This window comes from Taudactylus pleione, unplaced genomic scaffold, assembly GCF_031769625.1.
Source record: "Taudactylus pleione unplaced genomic scaffold, aTauple2 ptg000314l, whole genome shotgun sequence".
Taxonomy (NCBI): Eukaryota; Metazoa; Chordata; class Amphibia; order Anura; family Myobatrachidae; genus Taudactylus; species Taudactylus pleione.
In genome coordinates, this window is record NW_028284715.1 from 3,664,693 (window position 1) to 3,691,498 (window position 26,806).

Here is a 26,806-nt window from a genome sequence, read left to right on the forward strand (position 1 = left end):
TGCAGCTGCGTATGCAGTAGCGATCCTTACTGAATCAGGCCCCATGACCTCTGAAATGTTTATAAACCATGCCCTGCATGTTCACACTGTTTCTGTATGTCGCAAGGCGCTGCAGACCCTTTATGGTGCCGTATAAGTAAAGGATGATAATAATAATAATATTACATATTACTGACAACAAATATATGTGCTAGGTGTTTTCTGAAAAAAAAAAAAAGTTGGTGTTCTGGGTAACAAATAAGCAATATATTGGTTTATGTATATAAGCACAAATTAAAGTCAGATTTTAGAAGACGCACAAATCCCAGCCCATTACCAACAGTGATTAGCAACAGCTGTAGGGAGGTATTTATCAGTTTGAAGAGAGATAAAATTGTTTGATTCAATTGTCGGGGAAGGGTGCGAATTGCCGTTACAGCCTCGTTTAAAAGTCTTGTGCTCTTTGCCAGGCCGAATGCCCGATTGGCACAAAAGTAACCTATGGAGCAGCAAACACTGTTGTGCGAGATCCCGCTGCTGTAAAGCGCAACGGCCGCTGCGCAGATTCATCCAGGCGAACGGCTTTGCCCTCAACTGAATTTCCCCAGAAGTACCAACCGATCAGCTCCCATCTGTCACAGCCTGTAAACTGATTTATAAACTGATTGGTTAGTACTTTATAGATCACAATTTCCTCTCTCCCCAACCTTTGAGAAATAGCCCCCAAAGTAACAAGAACAACAAACAACCAGAGTAATACAATACACTGCTGCCCTGTCATGGAGGATTCACCATCAGGTTGCATAAATCTCTAATAATAACTAATAAAGTTACAAATAATAAAACACATTTCAGTAAGAAGTGATATGAATGGGAGGGAGGGCAGCAGCAGCAGGAAGCCTTAATAAGCCACTGTGTATTCAGCATTAGCAGCAGATACAAGCTGCCCACACATCAGCCCTTTGTCTATTGTGCTTCAATCCAATGGACAGAACTTTGAGGGGTGCCCATGCAGCCTGCAGCAGAGCAGGCACAGCCCAGGCTGCCAGCAGCTGGCAATCAGTGCAGTGCCCACTTACCAGGGAGTACTTGTGGTGGGCTGCCTGCTGCTTCCTGGACTTCTTGCCATACCAGAGCCGAGACATCTCCCTCCCAGTGACCTGGGCTCAGTTACAGGCAATGGGAGCGGTGGCTGCTCATCTTCTCCGTCTTCCATCAGCTCACACACAGACAGAGTGCCCTGCAGGGACAACCTAACTTCGCACCCAACATGCACATAACAGGCAGGACTGACAGCCAGTGAGAGGCGTGCCTGCGTCGGTGGGCGGAGAAGGAGGGATGGGCTACCAGGGTAGTTTGGTTGGAGCGCAGAGATGACTCAGTGAAAAGAGAATGTTACTTAAGATACAATGTATCAGTTGCGGCCAGTGTAGTATTACAGGGGGGAAGCTGGCTGGCACTGGAGTTACTGCGTGCTTATTAACCACAAGCTATTGGCAACGTTCACTTTATTGTTATGGTCAAAACTGTGTTACTGCATCTTCCTTGGACAATTAGTGCTAAAGGTTACATAAGGAGTGGTTTCCTCACCTTGAGTTACTAAGGCAGGAAAACGCCCCCGATAAATGCACAAGGGGGGGAGCTGTAAATAGTTCCTGATGCCGGCATGTGAAGGGCTGAAATATGCCTTTCAGTCAGATTAGCAAACAGACAACAATTCACAGCCACTTAGTAAATCAGATTACATGGCTATTCCCACACTAATCAGGGCACACAAGCCACTCCATTGAAGACTACAATGTTGCCCCTGTCTAAAAGAGAAATTATTTTGAATATACTCTGAAAATGTTGAGTAAATGTGAATCTTCAGAGCTGAAGCCACAAATGTTAATTTACAATTACATTTCTAGTGCTCCTTTAGGGCAGCCAGCCAGCCTCCAAATTAGATTTACATAGCTGTCAAAGGTTAATCTGTTTATAAAGGTTATATTAAGACTCTTTTACTGTAGCTGCTGCTGTAATATGTTATTCAGCCCACATATGTGCTCATACACAGAGCGACTGATACGCTCCGCAAAGAATAGCATACCATATTTTTATTTAATGTTGTGTCTTATATTGGCCAATCAATTGTTTACCCAGTTTATCTGCTGCCCATCAGCCAGTGTGTACAGACGATATGTCAGTGAACAATGGCGTTCAAGCATATTGCATTTGCTGTGCTGCACAGCCAATGGACAGATATGTCTGCAGACATATCTGTCCATCGGCAAGTGTGTACATGCATTGTGTCCATCGGCACACGCGACATGTATGTGTCCATCGGCAAGTGTGTACATGCAGCGGCAGCCGCGGGGAGCGGGGCGGACCCGCCCCCCTGGCAAGCGGCTGCCGCATAGATGATGATCGTTCAGTGTGTATGAACGACCATCATCTACAGATATATCTGTTAGGTGTGTACCCACCTTTCTTTGCATCTGAAAGCCGCTCATAGGGCCTGATTCAGACCCGCTCGCAAGCGGATCGATGGTCCCCCACTGCGCATGCGCCACCTCCGGCGTGCGCATGCGCGAGACCCGTCCAGCGACGGCAGCTCCGTCGCTACGGGTCTCGCTACAAGGCGGGGCGGCTGTCAATGGTTAGTGACAGCTCGCCCAGTGTTGTAGGCGGGGAGGGGGGGGGTGGCTGCACAAATGCAGGCATTCCCGTAGGAACGCCTGGCGTTTGTGGGCGGCCCTACTGACATCACTAGCATTGTCAGTAGTGGACTTCCTGCTCTATTAGAGCAGGAAGTCCACTCGGGATTGCGGGAGCAGACCCCCTACCACATGGTCTCATCGCAAGACCGATGGTCGCGAAAATCGCGACGGAATCCAGGCAGCTCGCACAAGCTGTGGGTGGTCACCCACAGCTTTGCGAGCGGGCTGGAGAAAAACAAAAACAAAAAAACACGCTCATCAGACCTGCGAGCGGGTCTGAATCAGGCCCATGGTGTACTAGAGACACTAGGCTGTGACTTTAACCGCGCAGAAATTCGTTTTACTCCAACTTTACAGATGAAGTCCAATGGAGAAAAAGCAGCAGCTGCTCGCATCGGAGCCTCTCTTACATAGATTCGGATTTAGGCCCGTATCCAATATGATTCCCACCCGCGATACTTTTTCGCCTGCCGGACTTTGACTATAATCGCGTGTTTTGGGCGAGAAAAATTTTCGCATGCGTCCCTGTGATTTCCCGTATTTAACTTGAAAGTAGGCGAAAACGGCACCCGGCGAAACTTGAACAGGCGGAAAGTCCTCTCCAAAATGGGGTAATCAGCCTGACACCCCCCAAAAGATGCACTTACATGGGGGATCACTATGGATACCACCGAATAGGCCTACTGAAGGTATTTGGGGTACTTAAATGTTCTCAATAGGTTCTAATTAGTCTTTGCATAAAGTGGTGAAGAATAGCATTTAGCAGGTTTTTTTGGAGAGAATAACTAGTTCCAGCAAATTTGGGGTACCTGAAAATGGGGGGTAGCATATTTAAAAGTTGCTAAAGTGAAGTTTAAAAAATTGTGAAAAATCCACCTGCCGCAACCACCTGCAATCAAACCATCACACCTCGCTAGTTTTGAACTTTGTCCCCCAACTTTTGTTTTTTTTCGCCCCCAAAGCTAAAGTACTTTTTTGTTTAAAAAAAAAAAAAAAAAAATTGACTCAGTTTACCTTTGGGGGGACGGTCTTAAGGCTGCACGGGGGTTCCCGCAACGTTGCACCCCAAAACCCAAATTCTGCACTTTTTTCCATCTGCTATTCATAAGCAAAACTTTTCCGCTGGGTCCAGTGCATTGACTCTTCGCCTAGGTGATAAGTCTTTGAAATTGAATACGGCGAAAAGTTTCCACCTGGCGAAATGACGTCACCAGCGATACTTTTTCGCCGAAACTGAATACGGCCCTTAGACGCACATATATGTACACATGTCGCAAGCCCCAGCGGTTGGTGCATGCAGTTTTGATACCTACGGTAGTTTTAATTATGCAAATAAGACATTTTCAGCAGGACCTGGTACACAGATAGGGGCTATTTGAACCACAGTACAAAATGACACATTTGTATAAGTGTATAACTCAGCAGAGATCACGTAGGTGCAATTTAATGCTAAAAATAATTATTGACATTAGCGATCGCCAGCGACCATCAACGGTTAGTGAACACTGAAGTTCTGCTAGCAATGGTTTTGCCATCAACAGTAGAGGTCAGATGTTTCTCCACCATGGATGACGGAAATTCGACTGTAACGTGGCAATGGTAGCGCTGTCCTCCCATTGCACATCCTAAAAACTTGCCCTTCATCTCCGATTGGCTCCACTGCTGTCACATGTCGCCACTAGTGACACTCAGCATCATTGGGCTCATATTACAGAACAGAAATGGTAACATTCTAAAAATCCTCAACATAGCATTCCGGAGTGGGAAATATAAAAATTTTAAAATTAAATGGAGGAGAGGTAGGTGAAAAGGTGCAGGCCAGCTAGTGATTACAACAGCAGGACTGGATTGTTGCGGTTACCATTATTATTAATCTTTATTTAGAGTGTGCCACAATGGGTCCCCAGCGCCTTACAGAGCGGATACACAGATATAATACAAACATAACAGGATACAATGATGCAAAAAAATAGATAATTAACCAACAATTATACATATACAGTCACAATGCCAACAAAGCCCCTGCCAGCTGAAACCTGTACCCTAGATGGCAGAATGAGATCCGCTGGTTCTAGAGGAGATAGTGGCAAAAGTGAGAAGAGGAAGAGTATATGAGGGAAGAGGCCGCTGCTCGTGAGAGTTTGCATTCTATAGGGGGCAGGCAAGGCGAGTCAGAGGACCTCATTCAGAGTCGGTCGAAGCGGCCGCACGGTCGTACGCCACCGATGTTCACTATACTGCGCATGCGTAAAGTTCGCAATGCGCGTTCGCAAACTAGCCGCTAAGATCAGAAATTTCTCTCTCCTTGAACAGATTGAGGCGTTTGTGGGTGGTAACAGGGGAAGGTGCTTGAAAACAGGGGAGTGGAGATCCGAACACAAGGGTGCCTAATTATGCGAACGGCATTTTATGGGAGTGCATAATTAACAAAGTAGCGTCATGGCACATGTGACATGGGAGGTTTTTACACTGACATGATCGTAGAGCTTAAGAGAGGGTATGGTCAACCTTAAGCTCTACGACCAGTTCCGATGGTTCCTGATGGTCTCGATTAATCCTTACATGCCTGGAGATAAGGTGCAATGCGTACGAGAAGGGGGCGTATTTTTTTGAATTCCGGATGCTTCCTCCCCTTGGTCGGCCAGCTACCATCCTATGCAGCCAGGCCCCACTGCCCTCCCATCCTATGCAGCCAGGCCCCACTGCCCTCCCATCCTATGTATGCAGCGAGGCCCCAACTGCACTCCCATCCTATGTATGCAGCCAGGCCCCAACTGCACTCCCATCCTATGTATGCAGCCAGGCCCCAACTGCACTCCCATCCTATGTATGCAGCCAGGCCCCAACTGCACTCCCATCCTATGTATGCAGCCAGGCCCCAACTGCACTCCCATCCTATGTATGCAGCCAGGCCCCAACTGCACTCCCATCCTATGTATGCAGGTAGGCCCCAACTGCACTCCCATCCTATGTATGCAGCCAGGCTCCAACTGCACTCCCATCCTATGTATGCAGCCAGGCTCCAACTGCACTCCCATCCTATGTATGCAGCCAGGCCCCAACTGCACTCCCATCCTATGTATGCAGCCAGGCCCCAACTGCACTCCCATCCTATGTATGCAGCCAGGCCCCAACTGCACTCCCATCCTATGTATGCAGCCAGGCCCCAACTGCACTCCCATCCTATGTATGCAGCCAGGCCCCAACTGCACTCCCATCCTATGTATGCAGCCAGGCCCCAACTGCACTCCCATCCTATGTATGCAGCCAGGCCCCAACTGCACTCCCATCCTATGTATGCAGCCAGGCCCCAACTGCACTCCCATCCTATGTATGCAGCCAGGCCCCAACTGCACTCCCATCCTATACAGCCAGGCCCCAACTGCACTCCCATCCTATACAGCCAGGCCCCAACTGCACTCCCATCCTATGCAGCCAGACCCCAACTGCACTCCCATCCTATGCAGCCAGGCCCCAACTGCACTCCCATCCTATGCAGCCAGGCCCCAACCACTCTCATCCTATGCAGCCAGACCTTCCTGCACTCCCATCCTATGCAGCCAGGCCCCACTGCACTCCCATCCTATGCAGCCAGGCCCCACTGCACTCCCATCCTATGCAGCCAGGCCCCACTGCACTCCCATCCTATGCAGCCAGGCCCCACTGCACTCCCATCCTATGCAGCCAGGCCCCACTACACTCCAATCCTATGCAGCCAGACCTTCCTGCACCCCATCCTATGCAGCCAGGCCACACTACACTCCCATCCTATGCAGCCAGGCCCCACTGCACTCTCATCATATGCATGGCAGCACTCCCACAATCGTGAGTCAAGCTACAATAGTCCAACAAACCTTTAACAAGTGGCCTTTCATTCTGTAACACATGGCTCACTATATCTGCAACAAATGCCACTTAATCAGGCTCATTTACCAAACAAAAAGTGGACCAGCACAGTAGCTTGTACTGGTATATAATGTGGTTCACTCAGGTATTAACTACAGGAGCTGACTGATTGATTTCCCATTCTTACCGCACAGGTATGCAATTATCACACACACACACACACACACACAATTTGGAGTGTCGTATGACCAACACTGGACCATACCACATGTACTTTGATACATACTAAATACATTGTGTGATTTATTTAAGAGCAGTATATATAAATACTAAAATTGTATAAATGGCTTTATACCCAGAAAAGCTTCCTCAATGCTACAAAATATAATCACCCAAAACGGATTATACATAATGCTTTGGAAAGATATTAGATATTAAGTCTCAGAAATTTTTCACAGCAATATTAGATTGAAATTGATTTGGACATGAGACACATATGACTTACGATTATGACATGTGGCCATGGCTGGACATATATATATATATATACACATACATACACACACAATGCGATGTAAATGTAATGGCTTTACAAAGACAACTCAAATTACAATCTAATTTCAGATCATATAATGCATTTCAATATTAATCAGAATAAATAAAATAAAGAGCGTATGTACAAGATATAACATAGCCATAATATATAAATATTCCCTACCTCCCATAATCTTGTGGTTGAATCGTTCGTGGAACCTTCCGAGTTCTCTGGTTCCTCATTCCGTTTCACCACCACAAATCCTGGCTCCCTAGAGGAGTCTCCAATTTCTTCAGCAAAAAAATCCGGACTCCACTGGATGAAAAATGAGTAAATCTGTTCCGTCCTGTTAGAAAATAAATGATAAGGTGATTATCACACAGGGCAATGCTGTAGCATTCACATGTAAAACGCGTCGAGAAGAGATTGTGATTAGAGAAACACGCCCATAGCCCCTCTGATCAGTAATTTTTTGGTTGGACCATTGTAGAAAGAAGCTGCTGTTGTCAATAAACTTGGCCACACACGTGCAGATCTGGTTGGGCAATTTGGTTATGTTCAGCCAAATTGCCACAACAACATCACGTTCATTGTACAATTAAGTCGACCTGAGTAGATCTGCTCAGTCGACAAACTCCGTCATTGTGTCGGAATTTTGTAATTGTAATGTTTACCACGGTCACCAAATAAACAGACCTGTGAGCTGATGGGTGAAATTTAATCAGACAAATTTACTACTCCCGAATTCACCAACACTATTACTCATAACAGGCAGGGGGAATCAGACGATTATTGTGTGCGCAGGCAATAAAGGTCATAAGGCTCATTACAATGAAGAAATAATTAGCAGATGGACATAACCTAATGCATACAATGTGCAAATGTTATGTGGGGCTTTGACAATGTTTCAACTGTGCTTTCTTCATCAATACCTTTAGAAAATGGACAAGCAATACACGCGAGTGTTAATGGATGTAAGGGCAGATAAATCTAGAGTAAAGCATGCTAATGAGCATTATAAAATTTTATATATATATATTATATATATTATATATATATTCTCATATAAGTTGTCTGTAAAGGCACAGTCTAGCTTAAAGCAGCCTCAAGTTATATTTGCCATTGCTTCACGTCACATTAAGTAACTCAAGTCACATGTGGGAATAAATAAATATGTACAGTATGTAGATTCTGGCACCTGTTAATTATACTGGTGCCACTTGGTTTGATGCAGAGGATCAGTGTCCAGAGGAGCAGAACTGTCAGAGTAAGCTTCTCTTCTCTAGTCTCTTTATCCTCAACCTTGGATTCTGTGTCCCAGTACGAAGTGCTAGCGATTACAACTTCTTGGTTCTTTGTGGTCACCAGGAGTAGCAGCTGCCCAGACCACATTACCGCTAACTTTGATACTGTTCCTTGCCCCCACGCTGCCCATTTCATTGACAAAGTCCTTAAACATCTAAGAGAGGCATGAATACGGCTTCCTTGGGTCGGACAGCTAGGTCAGTGCACTACTAGGTTTTCGGCTTGGCGAATCTGTCATTGCCAGATTGCTGGAATCACAGGTGTCGGGAGTTTAGGTAAGAGTAAATCCTTCCAGCACCTGCATAATTTAGCCTTTTACATGCACAGTAGGAAAGGAGCAGTACCAGAAGGAAGACTGTACAAAAGGTGGAAGTGGTGCCCGTACAATTAACAAGTATCTAATTTTTTTTCTAACATGCACACTTTTCAAGGCAGTCGTCCAGAGAAAAAATAAATAAATAAATATAATTAATATATAAATATTGCTATGCAGACCTTAAAACAATGCACATGTAGGTCACAAGATCTAAATTCGTAACGGCTTAACCTTTCACATCATGACCAATCGGTTCTATATCGATCTGTATGAGTTCTTAAAAAGAGAGTTGCCCATCAGGGCTATGCTTGGTCTTCCCTTAGTTACCTGTATTTATCTGCCCGATCAGCCACACTGAGAGCTTGCAGAAACCGGCACCATATGTGCGGCTGGGCTGTAGAGTCAAACTCCACTTTCTATTCACTGCATGCTGCGGTCAAATTGGACGAAATCTAAAGTCGATCCAAACAACTGGCGCATGCAACATATGCCATTCTACTGCTCGTTTTCAAAATATTTCTTTTATATAAGATGGATTTAACCTGTTCTGTCTGGAAGTTCTCCCCTGCAGGCTGCGGACTGCATGGTCTCAGACAGACCCCGCTGAAAGGCAATATGGTGACACCAAATAGCAAGTGAACAACACTTACAGGGGTATTTAATATGAAGCGAAAACTCAGTTTCTGTGATGTTTTCGCTCGGATTACATCATTTTCGCCGCTTTTACTTTTACACCGCCGGTGTGAAAAGTATATTGCATTCGACCCTGCGAAAAAGTATCACCAAGGAATGGGTGGCGAAAAAAAGTGCAGAATTGGGGTGCAACATTTCGGAAACCACCCTGCAACCTTCAGACAGTCCCCCAAAGGTAAACTGTGTCAAAAATTTTTTACAAAATACCTCAGAAGACCCCAAAAAAAGCACTTTCATTTTGTGGGCGAAAAAGAAAATTTGGGGGTACAAAGTTAAAAACTAGCGAACTACAATCTAGGGGGGTCCCCAAGTATGCCCCAGATATTTTTTTTTCATTGCAGGTGTTTGCGGAAGGTGGTTTTTTCACGTTTTTTAAAACTTCACTTTAGCAACTTTTAAATATTCTCACCCCCATTTTCAAGTACCCAAAATTTGCTGGGACTACTTATTTTATGCAAAAAAAACTTCTAAATACTATTCTTCACCACCTTCCCAAATCCCCAAAATAGCAGCTATTGAGCCCGTTTAAAGACCCCAAAAACCTTCAGCAGGGCTAATTGGGGGTATCCAGAGTGATCCCCCATGTCAGTGCATCTTTTTGGGGGTGTTAGGGTGATTTCCCCAAAAATCAGCGAAGTTTTTACTGATTTCACTTTCGCCGGGCGCGCACAGTACTTTTTTGCAGGCAAAAGCTCCGATGTGCGGCGAAAACTTCGACCTGCATAGACGGCAAAGTTTACATTTCAAATTGAATACCCCTCTTAATGTCAAAATCTGCAGATACGTAACCAATATACTGTATCCATTTGTACCACAGGTGACCCAATGATAAAAGGTTGAAGCTTGCATTGGTGTGCTAGGACGGACATATATGAATCTGCAACAAATGTATTTAATATTGCAACCATTTTAGGGATGCAGCATGCATTCATGTATATGTAAATATTTGTGTAACATTAGTCTAGGTTTAAACGAATGTCATGGTAGAAGCCAGTCCCAAACAGGGGACATGGCAGAATAATCAAACTTTCCAGCTCAGCGATAGTACAAGCCAACAAGAGGCCCTAAGGTAGAACAATAGACAATTTAATAAAACAATTATAGCATTATGTAGTCACTGAGATCAGGTGAACAGGTAACATGATACGAGTATGTGATACGAGTGAGTCAAGGTTAACCTTAAAAGGAATATAAACACGCCAGAGAAAGTTATAAGTGAAGCAGATTAAAAAAGAATAATAATTTTGTTTCTACTTACTAACAAATAAACATTAAATAACAGAATATAGGGCTCAGTTTAGAGCTTATTTAGTCCCAGATTTGCCTTAAAATTTAGCTCTAACTTGTCAATAGCTGCGGAGTTGTTTAGGAGACTCCTCCTTTATGTTAGCTTATAAAAGGTCTCCAGTTGAGAACAATTGAATTCCAATAGAACTGACCGATGTAAGCTCCCCACACACCAATCCCACTCCCTCGTAGGCTCCCCACACACCATTCCCACTCCCTCGTAGGCTCCCCACACACCATTCCCACTCCCTCCTAGGATCCCCACACACCATTCCCACTCCCTCCTAGGCTCCCCACACACCATTCCCACTCCCTCCTAGGCTCCCCACACACCATTCCCTCTCCCTCCTAGGCTCCCCACACACCATTCCCACACACCATTCCCACTCCCTCGTAGGCTCCCCACACACCATTCCCACTCCCTCCTAGGCTCCCCACACACCATTCCCACTCCCTCCTAGGCTCCCCACACACCATTCCCACTCCCTCCTAGGCTCCCCACACACCATTCCCTCTCCCTCCTAGGCTCCCCACACACCATTCCCACTCCCTCCTAGGCTCCCCACACACCATTCCCACTCCCTCCTAGGCTCCCCACACACCATTCCCTCTCCCTCCTAGGCTCCCCACACACCATTCCCTCTCCCTCCTAGGCTCCCCACACACCATTCCCTCTCCCTCCTAGGCTCCCCACACACCATTCCCTCTCCCTCCTAGGCTCCCCACACACCATTCCATCTCCCTCCTAGGCTCCCCACACACCATTCCCTCTCCCTCCTAGGCTCCCCACACACCATTCCCTCTCCCTCCTAGGCTCCCCACACACCATTCCCTCTCCCTCCTAGGCTCCCCACACACCATTCCCTCTCCCTCCTAGGCACCCCACACACCATTCCCTCTCCCTCCTAGGCACCCCACACACCATTCCCTCTCCCTCCTAGGCTCCCCACACACCATTCCCTCTCCCTCCTAGGCTCCCCACACACCATTCCCTCTCCCTCCTAGGCTCCCCACACACCATTCCCTCTCCCTCCTAGGCTCCCCACACACGACCCCACTGCCTCCTAGGCTCCCCACACACGACCCCACTGCCTCCTAGGCTCCCCACACACGACCCCACTGCCTCCTAGGCTCCCCACACACGATCCCACTGCCTCCTATGCTCCCCACACACGACCCCACTGCCTCCTATGCTCCCCACACAGAGAATATTTAATCATTCCAGTCTGCCCACGCCCCAATGGAGTTTATAATCTAAATGATTTAGATTGTAAGATCTCTCCCTACCTTCTGCTTTTATGTATGCATTTATTTGGTTTACAATGAACGTTCTTGTTTTATATATTCACCTCTGTGTGATGCTGTAGATCACCTTGCCACCTTACAAATTAATATTAATGATGAAAATAATAATAAATTCAGCAAGATTTAATATTTACCAACATCACAATGAATATACCTTCCTATTAGTTTTCTTTTTTTTTTTTAAAAACATGTCTGCTCTAAATAGAAAAAAAAAAAAGCAAAACCCAAAAGAACACGGAATTCTCTGTACACACGGAGACTCCCCAGCAGCTGGTTACCTGTCATGTGGAACAGCAAACCAGTATTCCAGCTTGTCGCGCTGCGCGTACTGCTGCATTAATGCGCTGGCTTGAGATACAAACGTTTTTCTCATTGGCTTCCCGACTCTTAGACACAAATACTTATGAGATCTATGTCTCCGTTTTTCTTTGGCAATAGCTGAACATACACCTGTGGAAGAGAAATGCGTTGGGTATTAAATGTTCTTGGCGCATTTCAAATAACAAACATTTTAGGGTAAAACTAAGTGGGACTACATCTGCAATGTATTCTGTTAGCAAAACACAAGGCTGAAATTTAATATTGTTTCTTTAACGATGCTCTTTCCTGTGGGTGTGTTGTGGTCTGTGCAGAGCATTTAGACACCGACCAAACATTTTTTTATTTTTTTAGGAGCATGCTTTTAATTTTTATTTAAGGCTGCACTCGCCCAAATGTGTTCAGCTGGGTCTGAACGAGGAATAAAGACGTCTCAGAGAAAAAATGGCTGCAGGAGGGGCACTACCACCTTTTTGAGATCCAACCTTATTTTGACTGGAGAAACCCCACATTTGTATGGACATGTATGCCTGGTACAAGCTCACACTGTGCGCTGCAGCTATATGGAAATTTTTGTAAGTTCACACAAAATCAAAACAGAATGAAATTACTCACCTGTAGCCTACATAGCTGGCATTCTGGGGACTGCACCATTGTTCCTTAAAATTGAGCCTAAAAATTAATTAGTAACTAGAGGCATTACTGATGCACCAGTTTCTACCAAACGTCTGCCTCCAATGCCCATGTCAACCTTAAGATCTACATAAACAAATGCAGGTGCACACTCTAACCATGCTGACCCTAATAATAATACTGCTAAATTGCATCAAAGAGGCCCCATGGCATCACACTAGTGTGAGATTTAAAGTGAGGGTTAAAGAATAAAAGAAACATCTATGTGTTAAGTCCTACATAAGTAGGAGGTCATAATTAAAAGTGTATAAAGTGCTACATATATAAAAAACAAACTAAAGAAGGGAAAAAGTGTACATTATGATACCATGAAACAGTCCAGCCACACCAGCCCAGAGAGCCCCTCACCCCAACTAGTGTGATGACATGGGGTGGTTCTGCTGGGTTGGCCTGGGGGTCCCGTGGCCTGTATTTGTTCCATAGGAGTGTTAGGGGCCTGCCTGATGGAGGTCACCTGGATATGGTGGGCAGGCCATCATTATGCTAAGAACCTCTTTGATGCAATTTTAGCAGTATTATTATTAGGTTCAGCATGGTTAGAGTGTGCATCTGCACTTGTTTATCTTTTTCTGCTTGCAGCACAACTCTCAGCAGGAAGCACCTCACATTGTGCTTAGGGTGTGCAATCTAGGGCACCTCCCCCTATGCAACTTCAAGATCTGCAGACTTTGAGATGATGATGAGATTATATATATATATATATATATATATATATATATATATATATTATATATATAATGAAGTACCCAGGTTTAAATCTTCAAGTTATTAAGTTAGAGGTCGAGTCTCCCATATCCAAATATTCCAGAATACATTATTTTTTTTTTTTAGCATGACTGAGATAGTGAAACATTTGCTTTTTGATGGGTCAATGTACACAAACTTTGTTTAAGGCCCAAAATTATATAAAAATATCTTCAGGCTTTGTGTATAAGATGTATATTAACCAGATGAATTTCATGTATGTACACAAACTTTGTTTGAGCTACAAAATGAATGAAAATATTGTATATAACTACCAGCAGGCCGTGTGTATATAAAACATAAATGCATTCTGCGTCTAGATTTGGGTCCCAATCCCAAGATATCTCATTACGGTATGCAATGATTAAAATAAAAATTATATATGTTCACTGAGGAGAAAAAAATAAAAAACACAATAGCTAATATTGATAGTACTGAGTATATCAAGAATTGAACTTTTAATTTCACTAGGAGTGTAGGAGTAGCGGCTAGGACATATTTACATTTACATATTACCCCAGCACCGATTAGTCATCTTCAGACAATAAAATGTGCATTATCCACCCGAGTATGTGCTAGTAATGCCTCTTGAATGAAGTCCGTAGACTAAGAGCCCAGCAATGATGTTTTTGTTATTTGTATTGTTTGCTAGTGATGAGATTCTCCTTTCGGCCAACTCAACTAGCCCCCATTATTTAAATTAACTTTTTAAAGGTAGTGCATCTTTGGAGAAGGCCCGTTCTTTGGAACACCACTGTTTCCTCCTAGCAGCTGCAGCTCAGCACTCCTGGTAAGAAGGTGGAACGGTGGCTTTTTAGCAGCATAGCCTAAGCCTGAGCAAGGATTACAAAGTGCGTAGGATGGGGTAGAGGTATGGCGGCCATATTCAACCCACATCTCACATTATAGCCGCTTGAATGAGCGGAATGGGAGAGAGATCTCCAACAGTGGAACGATCCAGCTACTCCCCTGGCCATAAATGCAGTAGTGTCTGCTAAGATCGCTTTACGTTGGGGTCCCGGAGGTACTGGTGGGAATCGCTAAGTCCAACGATGGCCGTGAGGAGGGGTAGCCCTTTAAATAAAATACATCGATTCCCCTGACAGGTATAAAAGTACATTACCTTCAGCGTGCGACTCCGTGCCACAGATATTCGGCTTGACCTCTTTGTGCGTGGCGTGCTGCAGGTCCTCCCTCTGCTGCTTGGCTTGTTGCATAGTGAGGTTTTTCCAAAGTTTCCGCAGTTCCTCCACTTCGGTTTCAGAGTCCCCCGATGGCTGTTTCTCTGGAGCTCCCTGGATTGTCTCATCGGCATGGTTGCCAGCCACAGCAACAACTCTATCGAGGCTTTGGTCCCTGTGTTTATGCTCATTATCTAAAAGCTGCCCTGCATCCGTGCTTAGGACATGTTTGTCTTCCCTTTCAACTAGTTCATCAATGTTTTGTTCCTCTGTAGACCTTGCTTGCCCTACATCCAAGTCTTCACCTACCTTAAGGGACACATCGCTCTTTTCTAAATCATTGGCATTGCTAAAAACTCCGCTGTCACTGGCAGAAGGATCGACGCTGTCCTTGATGTCATGCGAAGCATCTGTGGAGTCTGAAATATTTGTCGAGCAACAATCTACAATTGATTGGTTTATTGTCTTAACAGATTCGGAGGAAGTTCCCGAGGATTTGTCTTGTCGCAGCTCGTCGGAGGAGTGCAGCTCCTCTCTGATGGGAGAGAGCTCAGATTCTGTAAACACATCCTCAGAGAGAGACTCCGCTGTGCTGCGGGGGGCGGTGCTGGCACTGTCGTTTCCTGTATCCCACGTTTTCGAATCCAAATCGTGTGCATTACCCTCGGATATTTTCTTAAAGTGACAGAAATCTCTCATACACGACAGCTGGTCTAGATCTCTGAGGAAGAAGGGAAGAGACACATTTTTAAATTTTAAAGTGGAAAACTGCATTACTGCTCAAAATAACCGATACGCTGTCAGCCATGAAATGGATTCGTGTCCATATCTAAATTGTGTTCAGGAAACCATCCTTAAATAAAATTTTACTGTTTATTTATTCCTTCATATTTTACACCGGCGCGTTGCAAAAATCAGAAAAAAAAAAAAACACAATAAAAATAAAAATGTGCTTCATAGAAACAATAACTAAAATAGAAAAGTTCTTACACAGAATCCTTCAATTTGCTATTGACTATTTCTTTGTACATCGCTGCTGACGTCACCTCCTCCATCGGGCACATTATTCCATACTCCTCACAACCATTCTCTTGGACTAAAGGGTCCGTCTTATGAGGATCGAACATTATGTTATTTGGCGTAACCAGCAGTACACCACTGACTGTTCCCTTAAGATAATAAAAATATATCGATTAATGAGAAAGAAAGAAAAAAAAGAAAGAAAAAGAAAAAGAAAAAAAGAAAAAGAAAAAGAAAAAGAAAAAAAGAAAAAGAAAAAGAAAAAAAGAAGAAAAAGAAAAAGAAAGAAAGAGTAAAGAAGAGAAAGACATGAAACAAAAACGAAAAAAGCTTTACAAAAATGTTTAAACACAACATAAGTATCGTTATATGAATAAACTCCTGTAAATGAGTTCTGATGTCATCACAGAGTGTTCATTAAGAAAACAAAACATTTATATTATATAAAGGAAAAATGCACCCTCTGCTGTAAACGATTACAGATACGAGTAGTATGCACACACACGTAGTATTATATTAGGATACTTTCGCACAGCCAGATAATTTATATTTGTGATTATTTAACATATACTATTCCAAATCCAATTCAACATGTAGTGTGAATGATCCCGCATTGGAGGTAATGCACAGGGGTAAAATTAGCATTGTGTTATCAATCACAAAGATGGAGCTCCAGATAGAGACTAGGCTATTAGGATCACTGCGGCTTTACAAAAAAGATTTAAAGGCTCAATTTTTTTGTATGATTATAACTCTGCTGCTTTTAATATTTCACACTTCTAATTGATGAAATAAGAGTTACAGTAAAGGGCATGTGCAATTTCAAGCAAGGTGACTTTAATTAAAATAAATGAGTCCTAAGAAACATCATTTTCCATTACAACCACATATGCCTGTGAGTCTTACATACAGCGGTCTGGTTGCTCTCAGGGCCTGATTCAGAGCCGGACGCTCTGACTAGAGCGCTCGCTCTGAATCAGGGCCCTCCTCCCTCAACTTGGAGCGGCCTCATGGACGCTCGCATAGCTGTGGGTTACCACCCACAGCTATAGCGAGCATCCATGATGATGGTCGCGATGGTCAAGACCATCGGGCTTGCGACAAGACCCTGCGGTAGGGTCTCGGTGACTGCAAGCCCTGGAGTGATTTTGGCTCTATCAGAGCCAAAATCACTCCCACTGACATCACTAGTGATGTCAGTGGGAGTGATGTCAGTGGGGCCGGCTTCAGACGGTAGGTTCCCCATGGGAACGCCTCCGTCTGGCAGCCACGCCCCCGGCACGCCCACCAAAGGGGGCGTGCTGTCACTCACCATCGACAGCACGCCCCCTTTGGTGCGAGACCCATAACGACGGCTTGGCCGTCGGTATTCGGGTCTCGCGCATGACGGAGCTCCCTCCATCGTGCACATGCGCAATTCGGAACCATCGACCCGCTTGCGAGCGTCCTGAATGACCCCGTCAGTCCCTAAAACTGCATAGCAGTATCTGTTACCATCTAATCCACACCTTTCAAATTATGGGCCCGATTCAGCACGGATCGCAATTGCGATCACAGCCGCGTAATCGCACGCAATGCAGCTGAAAAAATATGCTAATGTCTGCCACCGCTCAGCCAGTATAGAGACGCCCACTACTGCATTCTCACATCTGTAATACCTCGAAGTCCTGCGTATACATCAGTAACATAGAAGCACATCAGCCCATTATGACAATTGCAGCAGGTCTGACTGGTCGCAGAAATTGCAAATCTCGTTGCACGCAGTGAGTACTCAAGCTGCGTAGGCAAACGCAGTGGCTAATTTATGCACGCCCATGCAACGCCGTTCAAACAGACACACACACCTGTGTTTCTGTAACCACTCGTCACCACCCCCAAACACTCACGGCCTGTTACTCACTCTGCGATGGATTCCAATCTGCGTGCATAACCTCAGTGTGATTGTGGCACACGGGCAATACAGTGCATATACACATGCGCAACCATCTGCTGATCTGCGTACGCGGTTGCAATTGCGATCCGTGCTGAATCAGGCACTATAACTGCATTTTGTATTAAGTTCTTTGCAGCCTTTCGCCGGATTTAAACAGTAGCTACTCTGCAGGCAGCGCAATTACGACCTCACAGGGGAGACGTAACCCGTCTTTTGTGCCACTACTGGATGCTTGTATGTAATGGCTGCTGGGAGTTCTAGTGAATTGCCACAATCAATGCACACAAAGTGGTGAGGAGACTGCCCAAACCAATTGAATTGCAACATCGGACGCCCATTAATTAACGCAACATAAAAACCAATGGACTCGCCCCGGGTGTGTGTGCAGTTTGTATGTTCTTTCTGTGCTGTCGTAGGTTTCCCAGTTACCCCCACACTACAAAAACACACAGAGCCTGATTCAGAGCCGGACGCTCTGACCAGAGCACTCGCTCTTTATCAGGGCCCTCCTACATGAAAATGGAGCGGCCTCTTGGACGCTCGCATAGCTGTGGGTGACCACCCACAGCTATAGCGAGCGTCCATGATGATGGTCGCGATGGTCAAGACCATCGCGACCATCGGGCTTGCGACGGAGACCCTACGGTAGGGTTTCGCTGCCGCAAGCCCTGGAGTGATTTTGGCTCTATCAGAGCCAAAATCACTCCCCACTGACATCACTACTGATGTCAGTGGGGCCGGCTTCAGACGGTAGGCGTTCCCATGGGAACGCCTCTGTCTGGCAGCAACGCCCCCGGTACGCCCACCAAAGGGGGCGTGCTGTCAATCAACATCGAAAGCACGCCCCCTTTGGTGCGAGACCCGGAGCGACGGCTACCCCGTCGCTAGCCGGGTCTTGCGCATGTGCACGACGGGGCTCCCTCCGTCGTGCGCATGCGCAGTAGGGCACCATCGACCCGCTTGCGAGCGTCCTGCGCTCGCAAGCGGGTCTGAAACAGGCCCACTGTTCGGTTAATTGGCGTTTGACAAAAAAAAAAAAAACCCTAGTGTATGTGTGTAATAGGGAACATACATTGTAAGCTCCACTGGGACCGGGACTGATGTGAATGACAAATATACTCTCTGTAAAGCGCTGTGTAACGAGTGTGCACTATATAAATAAGGGGTAATAAATAATCTAGAAACAGACGGTTAGTGCATCTTTCTCACCACTCCACCCAAAATAGCAGTAGTGCGGCTGTGCCGGATACTCAATCTGCGCCTTTACAGCAGGCTGCACCAACGACAATTCAGAGTAAGTGAGAACATGAACTGGGAGAACTGGTCCTGGTTCAGAGCACCTCTCCTCAGGTGGGCGATGGTCACCCAAGTGGTCCTCGGATGCAGCAGCGGATCACAGAAGCCGGCAGAGGACGTCTACTTACACAAGACCACTCCTGCGGCATTAGCATAATTTAGTATGCTAAAAGCGTACAATGAATCAGGCCCTAAACCAAGTGTTTCTGGGATTACCAGGTTTTTGGAGCAACTTTAGATGCAAGGTGTTCTCTCCAGTTTATTAGGAAACATCAATCGCAGGTGAGCACTTTCAAGGTATGTAAAGCCGTCAGGCTTTTAATTTACAGTAGGCCATGCTGTGCCCATTATGGCTGTGAATTATGCCACATCCCAAGTCATAGAAACACCTGGAGCAGCATCAAATAACTAGATACCAATGAGCAGCCCCTGTGAAGAGCCACAAAATAGTCTCCTAATCCCTAACACTATTATCACGGCACTGTCATTTATCTGGTTTCAACATGCAATATAGAGTATAGTACTCTGAATGTCATCACTAACGCTGGGGCAAAGCTACTTCATAACGGATCCTAATCTGGGAGGGTGCAGCCAGCTCACCCCTGTTCAGAAGGAATAGATTTCTCATTGACTCTGTTCAAGGTTATTAATTTTGGTGTCCTATGGGCTCAATCCAATTAACTCGCCCCCGCACACAAGTTGCCGTTGCAATGGTGTGTAAAAGCGGGCAGGAGCTTCGGAACTCGCCCCCCTCACAGCCCTCTCTTGCCCCAGATTACTGGATTTTTGTATGTAGGGGGGCTGTGAACAAATATCCAGGAATCTGGGGGTACTGTAAGTGCGGCATATGAGTTGTCAGCACCAGTTTGTCATATTTTGCTATGTCTTTATTCTACAGAATAAATTTTTTTATATATATATATATATATACACACACACACACACACACACACACACACACCATTCCCCCCCCCCCCCCCCCCAATAGTTTATTTTACAGTATTTGCTGGAAATCAGTTAGTTTGTGTATTTCACAGCAAGCAATTATACTTTTATTTCTTAATGTTGATACCAAATGTCTACACGCAAGGATCACGTGGGATGTCACGGTGGTCGGCTGGAGGACACTAGTATTTGATGATCTTAGTGTGTGGTTACCTGCAATGAACACATAACAGGCAGAGGTTTGTGTTCTTAAAGAGGTTCCGGCAGGAGCTACAGTACAATGCCACATGTACCATTCTCAAGGAGGATATGAGAGTTAATTAAGGAAAAATGTTCATCTCTATCTAATGCCAGATATTACTGACCTGAGGGCTAATTTGTCTTTTTCCACTGCACAATGGAACATAATGAGACATTAGCTGGTTTATATACACCCAACCTGTCATTTGTGCGACTTGACTATATGGCAGACAGGCTTTAAACTATTACAGTGTATATACGGTATTTTATTTACATTGACAGGTTTTCTATCGCTGCCTCCTCTGTTGTAGATAATGTACATGCTTTTGTTCCTTGGTGTCCGAGCTTGGGTTACTGAATGTCTGAAGGATACGTCATCCTTATGCAACACGGTATTCCTGTGTTCTGGCACTTGTCTCTCTGTCATGTATAGACCAAACTCTAATTACACAGACATTCCTTGCAAAGTGCAACTGGTTACCCCTACACCCTGAGGGCTCACTCTCCAGCGCTCATTGGTGCAGTTAGCTAATCCTAGAGTACAACCGATGTGGACGGTCCATCCGTACTGGGCAGCTATTGGCCATTTCCTTCAGTCAATGCGTGGGATGCCACGAAGCCTTACTCAAGTGGAATGCTTATCATCCACATAAAAAGTGTTCACCTTCTTTTCATGCAGAGAGACCAGGAGCCAGCAGGTCAGCACCTCGTGCACTCTTGGCTGTCCATACCCAGCTAAGCAATAGAATTAGCAGATCCTCACTAAAATGTAATGCTGAACACCTTAAGCAAAGAGCAACACGGACCATAATTGTAGAACACACGAGGCATACACTGCTGTACTCATTTTATTTTAGATACATATAACAGAGACTAGTTCTTCCCCTAACACACTGTGGAAAAAATTAGGTTATTTTATAATAACCTGTCAGATCGAGAGTCATTTGTTGAATAAAAAACCCTTCCTCCAAATCAAACGACGGAGGACCACAGTTAAGATATTCCCTAATTGTACGGTGCAGGGACAGGTTGCCCTATTTATAGAGAACTACAGGGAGAGTATAGTAAATAATGTATTGCTCACAAGTCGATGGAGGGGCTTTATCCGATTTGATGTATGATGATATCTAGTGCAGATGGGAAACTCATGAGAGAGGGTTATGTCATAGAGGTAAATGTCATAGCAAGTTCAACCTTTGGCTCTCCAGCTGCTGTGGAACTACAGATCCCAGGACGCCCTGCCACCGTTATAGCATGCTGTTATATCAAAAACAGTGGCAGGGCATGCTGGGATCTGTAGTTCCACAGCTGCTGGAGGGCCAAAGGTTGTAGACCCCTGCCCGAGAGTCTGTCCGGTGTTTTAAGGTGGCAATCATTTTAAAGGCAAACCTGGCTTTGAATGTAAATTATTACATTGAGCAGACTGGCCAAGAACTCGCTGATGCCGGCATCGCGCAGGCTATTACATTTATCCCCCCAGTCTGCTCATTTCAAACAGGTCAAATGCGAGAATGACTGTTAGACCTATTGGGGTCCCCACAAAACCTGGCGAGCAAAGTAAAAGGTTTGGATTTAACTTCAATCCGTTGTATGCTACCCAAAAATCCATTGGTGGTTTTGGGTGGTGTTCCCAGCTGATGGGGATGTCTATTCTTTGTAAGTTTCTCTCTTTAAGGAAAGTTCCCTGCTGCATACTGACAACTTGCAAGATTAAGATTTTTAAACAAAAGGGGAAATAGAGCATAATTTACTATATGATTAAAAATGAGAGAGTAGAACAAGAAAAATAAAATAAATAAAACCCGGCAGGCAGGAAATACCTTTCCGTCAGTTATGTACTTGCAGTTAATTTTCAGAAATTTCTCAGTAAATGCCTCCTCTTCTTCAGATGTGGAAGATACCACCCTGGACGGGCGGATAGCAGGGTAGGCTGGGGAGGAAGTTGATGACTCTTTGTGGCGAGAGCGATCATGGTCCTAAAATAACAAAGCATCACAACATAAGTCCCCGTCCTGCATACAAGCAAGAAACATCATAACACTATGCAAAGCTGGAATTAATAAGTGTGCTCGTAAAGAATCAAGTTGTGAAGAACTGGTTCTTTTTTGTTTTAGTTGGGTGTTTTCTGGAGAATAAATTTTTGGCCATTTCAGATTTTAGCAAATACGGGATGGAAATAATCAATTTTTATGAAATAACCATTATGGGGTCAATTCAATTAAGTGCATGTTTGCGAATGCTAGTTTGTTTCATGAAACTTGCAAACATTGCACGAATACGCACACCCGAGAAATGCAAGAGTCAATTAGAAATGCGTGACTTTTCTATATAGTGCAACTTTGGAGAAGGGCATGAAAAAGTGGGGAAACCGTCCTCGGCCACAAAAAAGTGACAACTGAGATCACAGGACCATATAGAAGGCTGTTTGTGGCCATAAGGAAAGTGCTGCAGGTTCTTAAAAAGGTGTCAAAATTTACCCCTCCACATACCTGTCCCACATCACTTACATCTCCACATACCTGTCCCACATCATTTACCCCTCTCCACATACCTGTCCCACATCATTTACCCCTCTCCACATACCTGTCCCACATCATTTACCCCTCTCCACATACCTGTCCCACATCATTTACCCCTCTCCACATACCTGTCCCACATCATTTACCCCTCTCCACATACCTGTCCCACATCATTTACCCCTCTCCACATACCTGTCCCACATCATTTACCCCTCTCCACATACCTGTCCCACATCATTTACCCTTCTCTATACCTGTCCCACATCACTTACACCTCCACATACCTGTCCCACATCATTTACACCTCCACATACCTGTCCCACATCATTTACTCCTCCACATACCTGTCCCACATCATTTACACCTCCACATACCTGTCCTACATCATTTACACCTCCACATACCTGTCCCACATCATTTTACGCATTAGTGAGCTTTTTAGAGAAATTCACCTGAAAACTGACATGTCTTTACTGGTTAAATTATGCTACTTAAACCCCTCCAAGTGCTGATTACTCATTGGGAGGGGTGTACCAGAGGTCCTGCACTGTGGGCCTGATTGAGCTATGTGCGCAATGCTGATATTTATGCAGTTGAGTGATTATTGGGCGACTGCTCACGTGTCATGGTCACACGCAAAGTGACTGACATTCTGTCTCTGTTTGGGGGACGTTTTATGGGGAGTGGAGTCAAAAGAACAGACGTGTCGCAACCATTTTTAGGACATGTCAGCCTATAACTGTGATCCCGTCCACAGATGGTTCCGATGTCTCAGTTCAGGTGGCCATTCTGCGCGACTATAGGCCTACTCAGGTGGCTGAATATCGAATAACCTGTGACGGCGGCTGCGTATATATGTACGCAGTTGCTTGGATTCGCAATGGCCGTCTCAATAAAGATCCCAGCATCCACTACATTTGCATATTCTCGCACAGCAGCTGCGATTGCATTAAAGTACATATGTGAATAAGGCCCCGTCCTGAACTTTTTTACCTTAAAATAAAAAATGTCCCCACCTTTCCAGCTGCTTAGGGGTGCGCACAAAACGGTGCGAATTTGCTGGGAAAATGCAATGCGAGTTTGGAATTGAATTGTAAATGCAGCTCACAGTGCAAATATGCTGGGAATACAGCTCACACCTAATTCATCTGACCCCTATATTTTAGTAAAACAAACATATTTTCTATCACTCACTCTGTTTATAGAGCAATATGGATAAAAAAAAAAAAGAAAGAAAAGAAAAGATGGCACAGAGTAAATGCTATATTATAAATGGTAGTAGTTGCATGGCAATATATAATGCCCTATTACCGTATGTATATAAAGTAAAATACAGCGGTCGTCCCCAATTTTGCAAATCTGTAGTTATCCAACAAAATGAGAGTTTATGGTAGTGTGGGGTTTGGTCATGTAGTGGCTACCAGTAATTACCACTATATATAATAATGTTCTGTAACCATTCAGTAGTACTTACCTGTCTGGCGATAACCTCCGACAAGCGTTGGATCTGCGATCCCAGAAAGCAGCATGCAGAGTGAAGTATCGTGGGTCAGGTAAGTTTTGTTCAGAATACACATGTGCTGCCTTGTACTCCAGCGTCCACCCCCGTCACAGGCGAGCGTTGGACATGCTGACTTCACTACTCCTCTCCCACTAGCAAGGTACAGATGTGCCCACATACACCCTACTTCCTTGCGAATCAAACAGACCTTCTAGCCACGCCATGCCATGAGTCCGTAGCATGGAGCGTCCTTTATCTGCGACTTTTTAAGCTTCAAATGCGTCTTATTTGCAAAGTGATGCGAATCGGACGCACAAGCAGCTTCCGTAGATGAGAATGATATGCGGTATACCTATATTCTGTGGGCAACCGCGGCTGAAATGCTGCGTTACAGTGTCATGGCCGTTATGTTTAAACGCGCCTTGTAGCGCATGGAGGCAAGTTGTACGTGGACACGTCTGTACGCGTCAGCTCAATTATTTCATCTCCAGATGGCAAATTAAATTGAGAAAACGAAATGGAAATAATAGGTTTCCCGTCTCCTATGAATCGCTCTCCGCATGCTATTGTATGGGGAAGAGATTCTCACACTAATCAGGGGCACCGCTGGGGAAATCATAGAGTTCTCCACAGTATATCCCTGCTTAAATACGACAATGCATAAAAAGCCTGGTTTGTGCTTTGTGGAACAGGGCTTTTCATTGCTGCATGAATAGACCCCTATATCATACATTGATCAAAGTATGTAAGCTTACAGTCCCAGATTTTATAACTTCCTCCTGAAGGAGCCGGCTAGACTGGGGTAAAGCATTGAGTTTTCTGTTATATATCCCACTCTGCATTAGTAAATTGCAGACTGTCAGTCACCTACTTGCTGGGGAGTTCTCTCACCATTGCTGCCATTCATCCTATGCAGCAGCTTGCTCCCACCTGCAGCATCTCCCTTATACTGCAGGCTTGGGGGATAACCACCCGGTGCCCCGTCCTAGAGCTTTGAGTGGCTCACTATCATACAGAAGCCTTGCGACCATCTGACAATGCGGGACCTGTATCATCGGAAACCACTCTCACCCCCATCGGCAAGTTTCTGTCTCAGATTTTGGAAAACGCAAACTTTCACTTTGATAGAAGAACAATATGATAGTTATATTAATGTTATGGTGCGTACACACTAGACAATATGCTCCCTGAGCGATATCGTCTAGTGTGTCCCCGGCAGGCTGTCCTCAATGTCGTTCATGACATTGAGCACACCCGCTGAACGATATCATTAACGATATCGTTCAGCGCTGGGCTCTCTCCCCCATTCCATAACATGCAGCAACCTGACGACATGGTCAGGTTGGCCTGCATGTTAACCCAATGAACGATGATGACGAATAGACGACTGAACGATATCGTTATCGTTCAGTCGCCCACTTTAATCGCTCAGTGTGTACGCACCATTATCCTTCTTCTGTTGTTTAACTATTTTCACTAATTTATTTATTTATTTTAAATGTTTGCAAACCTCTGAACAGGACCAAGCAGTAGTACAAAAATGTAAATAACAAATGAAATATAAAAAGACACTTTACTTACTGTGCTTTTCTCAAATTCAACTTCTGAAGAGGTTGGAGATAGAGGACTGATGGGGCTAAGCGATGGGGAACTCTCCACGCTGGAAATGTAGTCAGGGTCAGGTACGTATAAAACCTTTTAATAGAGAAATCAAATCAGTACATCTTCCTTTAGCAACTTCTGGAACAAATAATTCATTCGTTTATGCAGAATGAGGTTATGGGGACGCTGTAGTTAAATCAATATAGGTTTTAAAAGAGAAAATCTTGATGGACTCTTGGATCTTTACATGTATGACAGATTATTTGACCGATGTGTAATGAGATCAAACCACTGGCGTAGCATGTAGTATCCTTGGTAATTACAAAGAACTCTTCGGCATTAGTCTACGGCTAATGCAGGCAAGAAAGCGATATATCGCAGAGACTTTCATATTAATAGAGAATAAAAGATGTTTTATTTTTTTATTTTTTTCATTTATACCCTCAAAATTACTTCAATATATAGGGTGGCTCTTCTATGGTTTTAAGCAAAGTCTTCTTGGGGTAACTGCGGCCAAAACACCCCCACAAATTTGGCCAATAATAGAAAAGGTGGCGGATCAGTTTCAGTTAAATTTTTTTATTATTTTTATTATTTACGGTCATCAGTGAAAACAAATAGTAAAAACAGAGATTATAAATCAACACCCTAAGAAACAATACATGAAAAATGTGGACTAAAAAAAAAAAAAAAAAAAAAGGGAGAAAAAAAACAACAAAAACAAAACTATAACCAGTATTTGGTATCGTACTATAAAATGAAGGGATATGGAGCACGTGAAGGGCAACAGATCGTCCTAAAGCTGCCGGTGGCTTCCAGTTGTTCCGGTTTTGTAACCCGTTCACCCCA

General features: G+C 44.6%; 1 protein-coding gene across 6 annotated transcripts in view; it reads right to left on the bottom strand.

The window, feature by feature from the left end:
• Positions 1-26,806, bottom strand: part of OXR1 (oxidation resistance 1) — a 610,641-nt gene that overhangs the window by 39,620 nt on the left and 544,215 nt on the right. For 4 of the 6 annotated variants that reach the window (XM_088442635.1, XM_088442636.1, XM_088442641.1 and 1 more), the window contains 6 exons: positions 25,937-26,050; positions 22,156-22,311; positions 15,892-16,070; positions 14,844-15,622; positions 12,244-12,415; positions 7,243-7,405 (listed from right to left, as the gene is read on the bottom strand). In XM_088442635.1, the coding sequence (XP_088298761.1) occupies positions 7,243-7,405; positions 12,244-12,415; positions 14,844-15,622; positions 15,892-16,070; positions 22,156-22,311; positions 25,937-26,050 (1,563 nt within the window). Of the gene's footprint in view, positions 1-1,058; positions 1,226-7,242; positions 7,406-12,243; positions 12,416-14,843; positions 15,623-15,891; positions 16,071-22,155; positions 22,312-25,936; positions 26,051-26,806 lie in introns of those variants that run through there. The other 2 variants (XM_088442637.1, XM_088442639.1) reach the window with 2 other exon arrangements.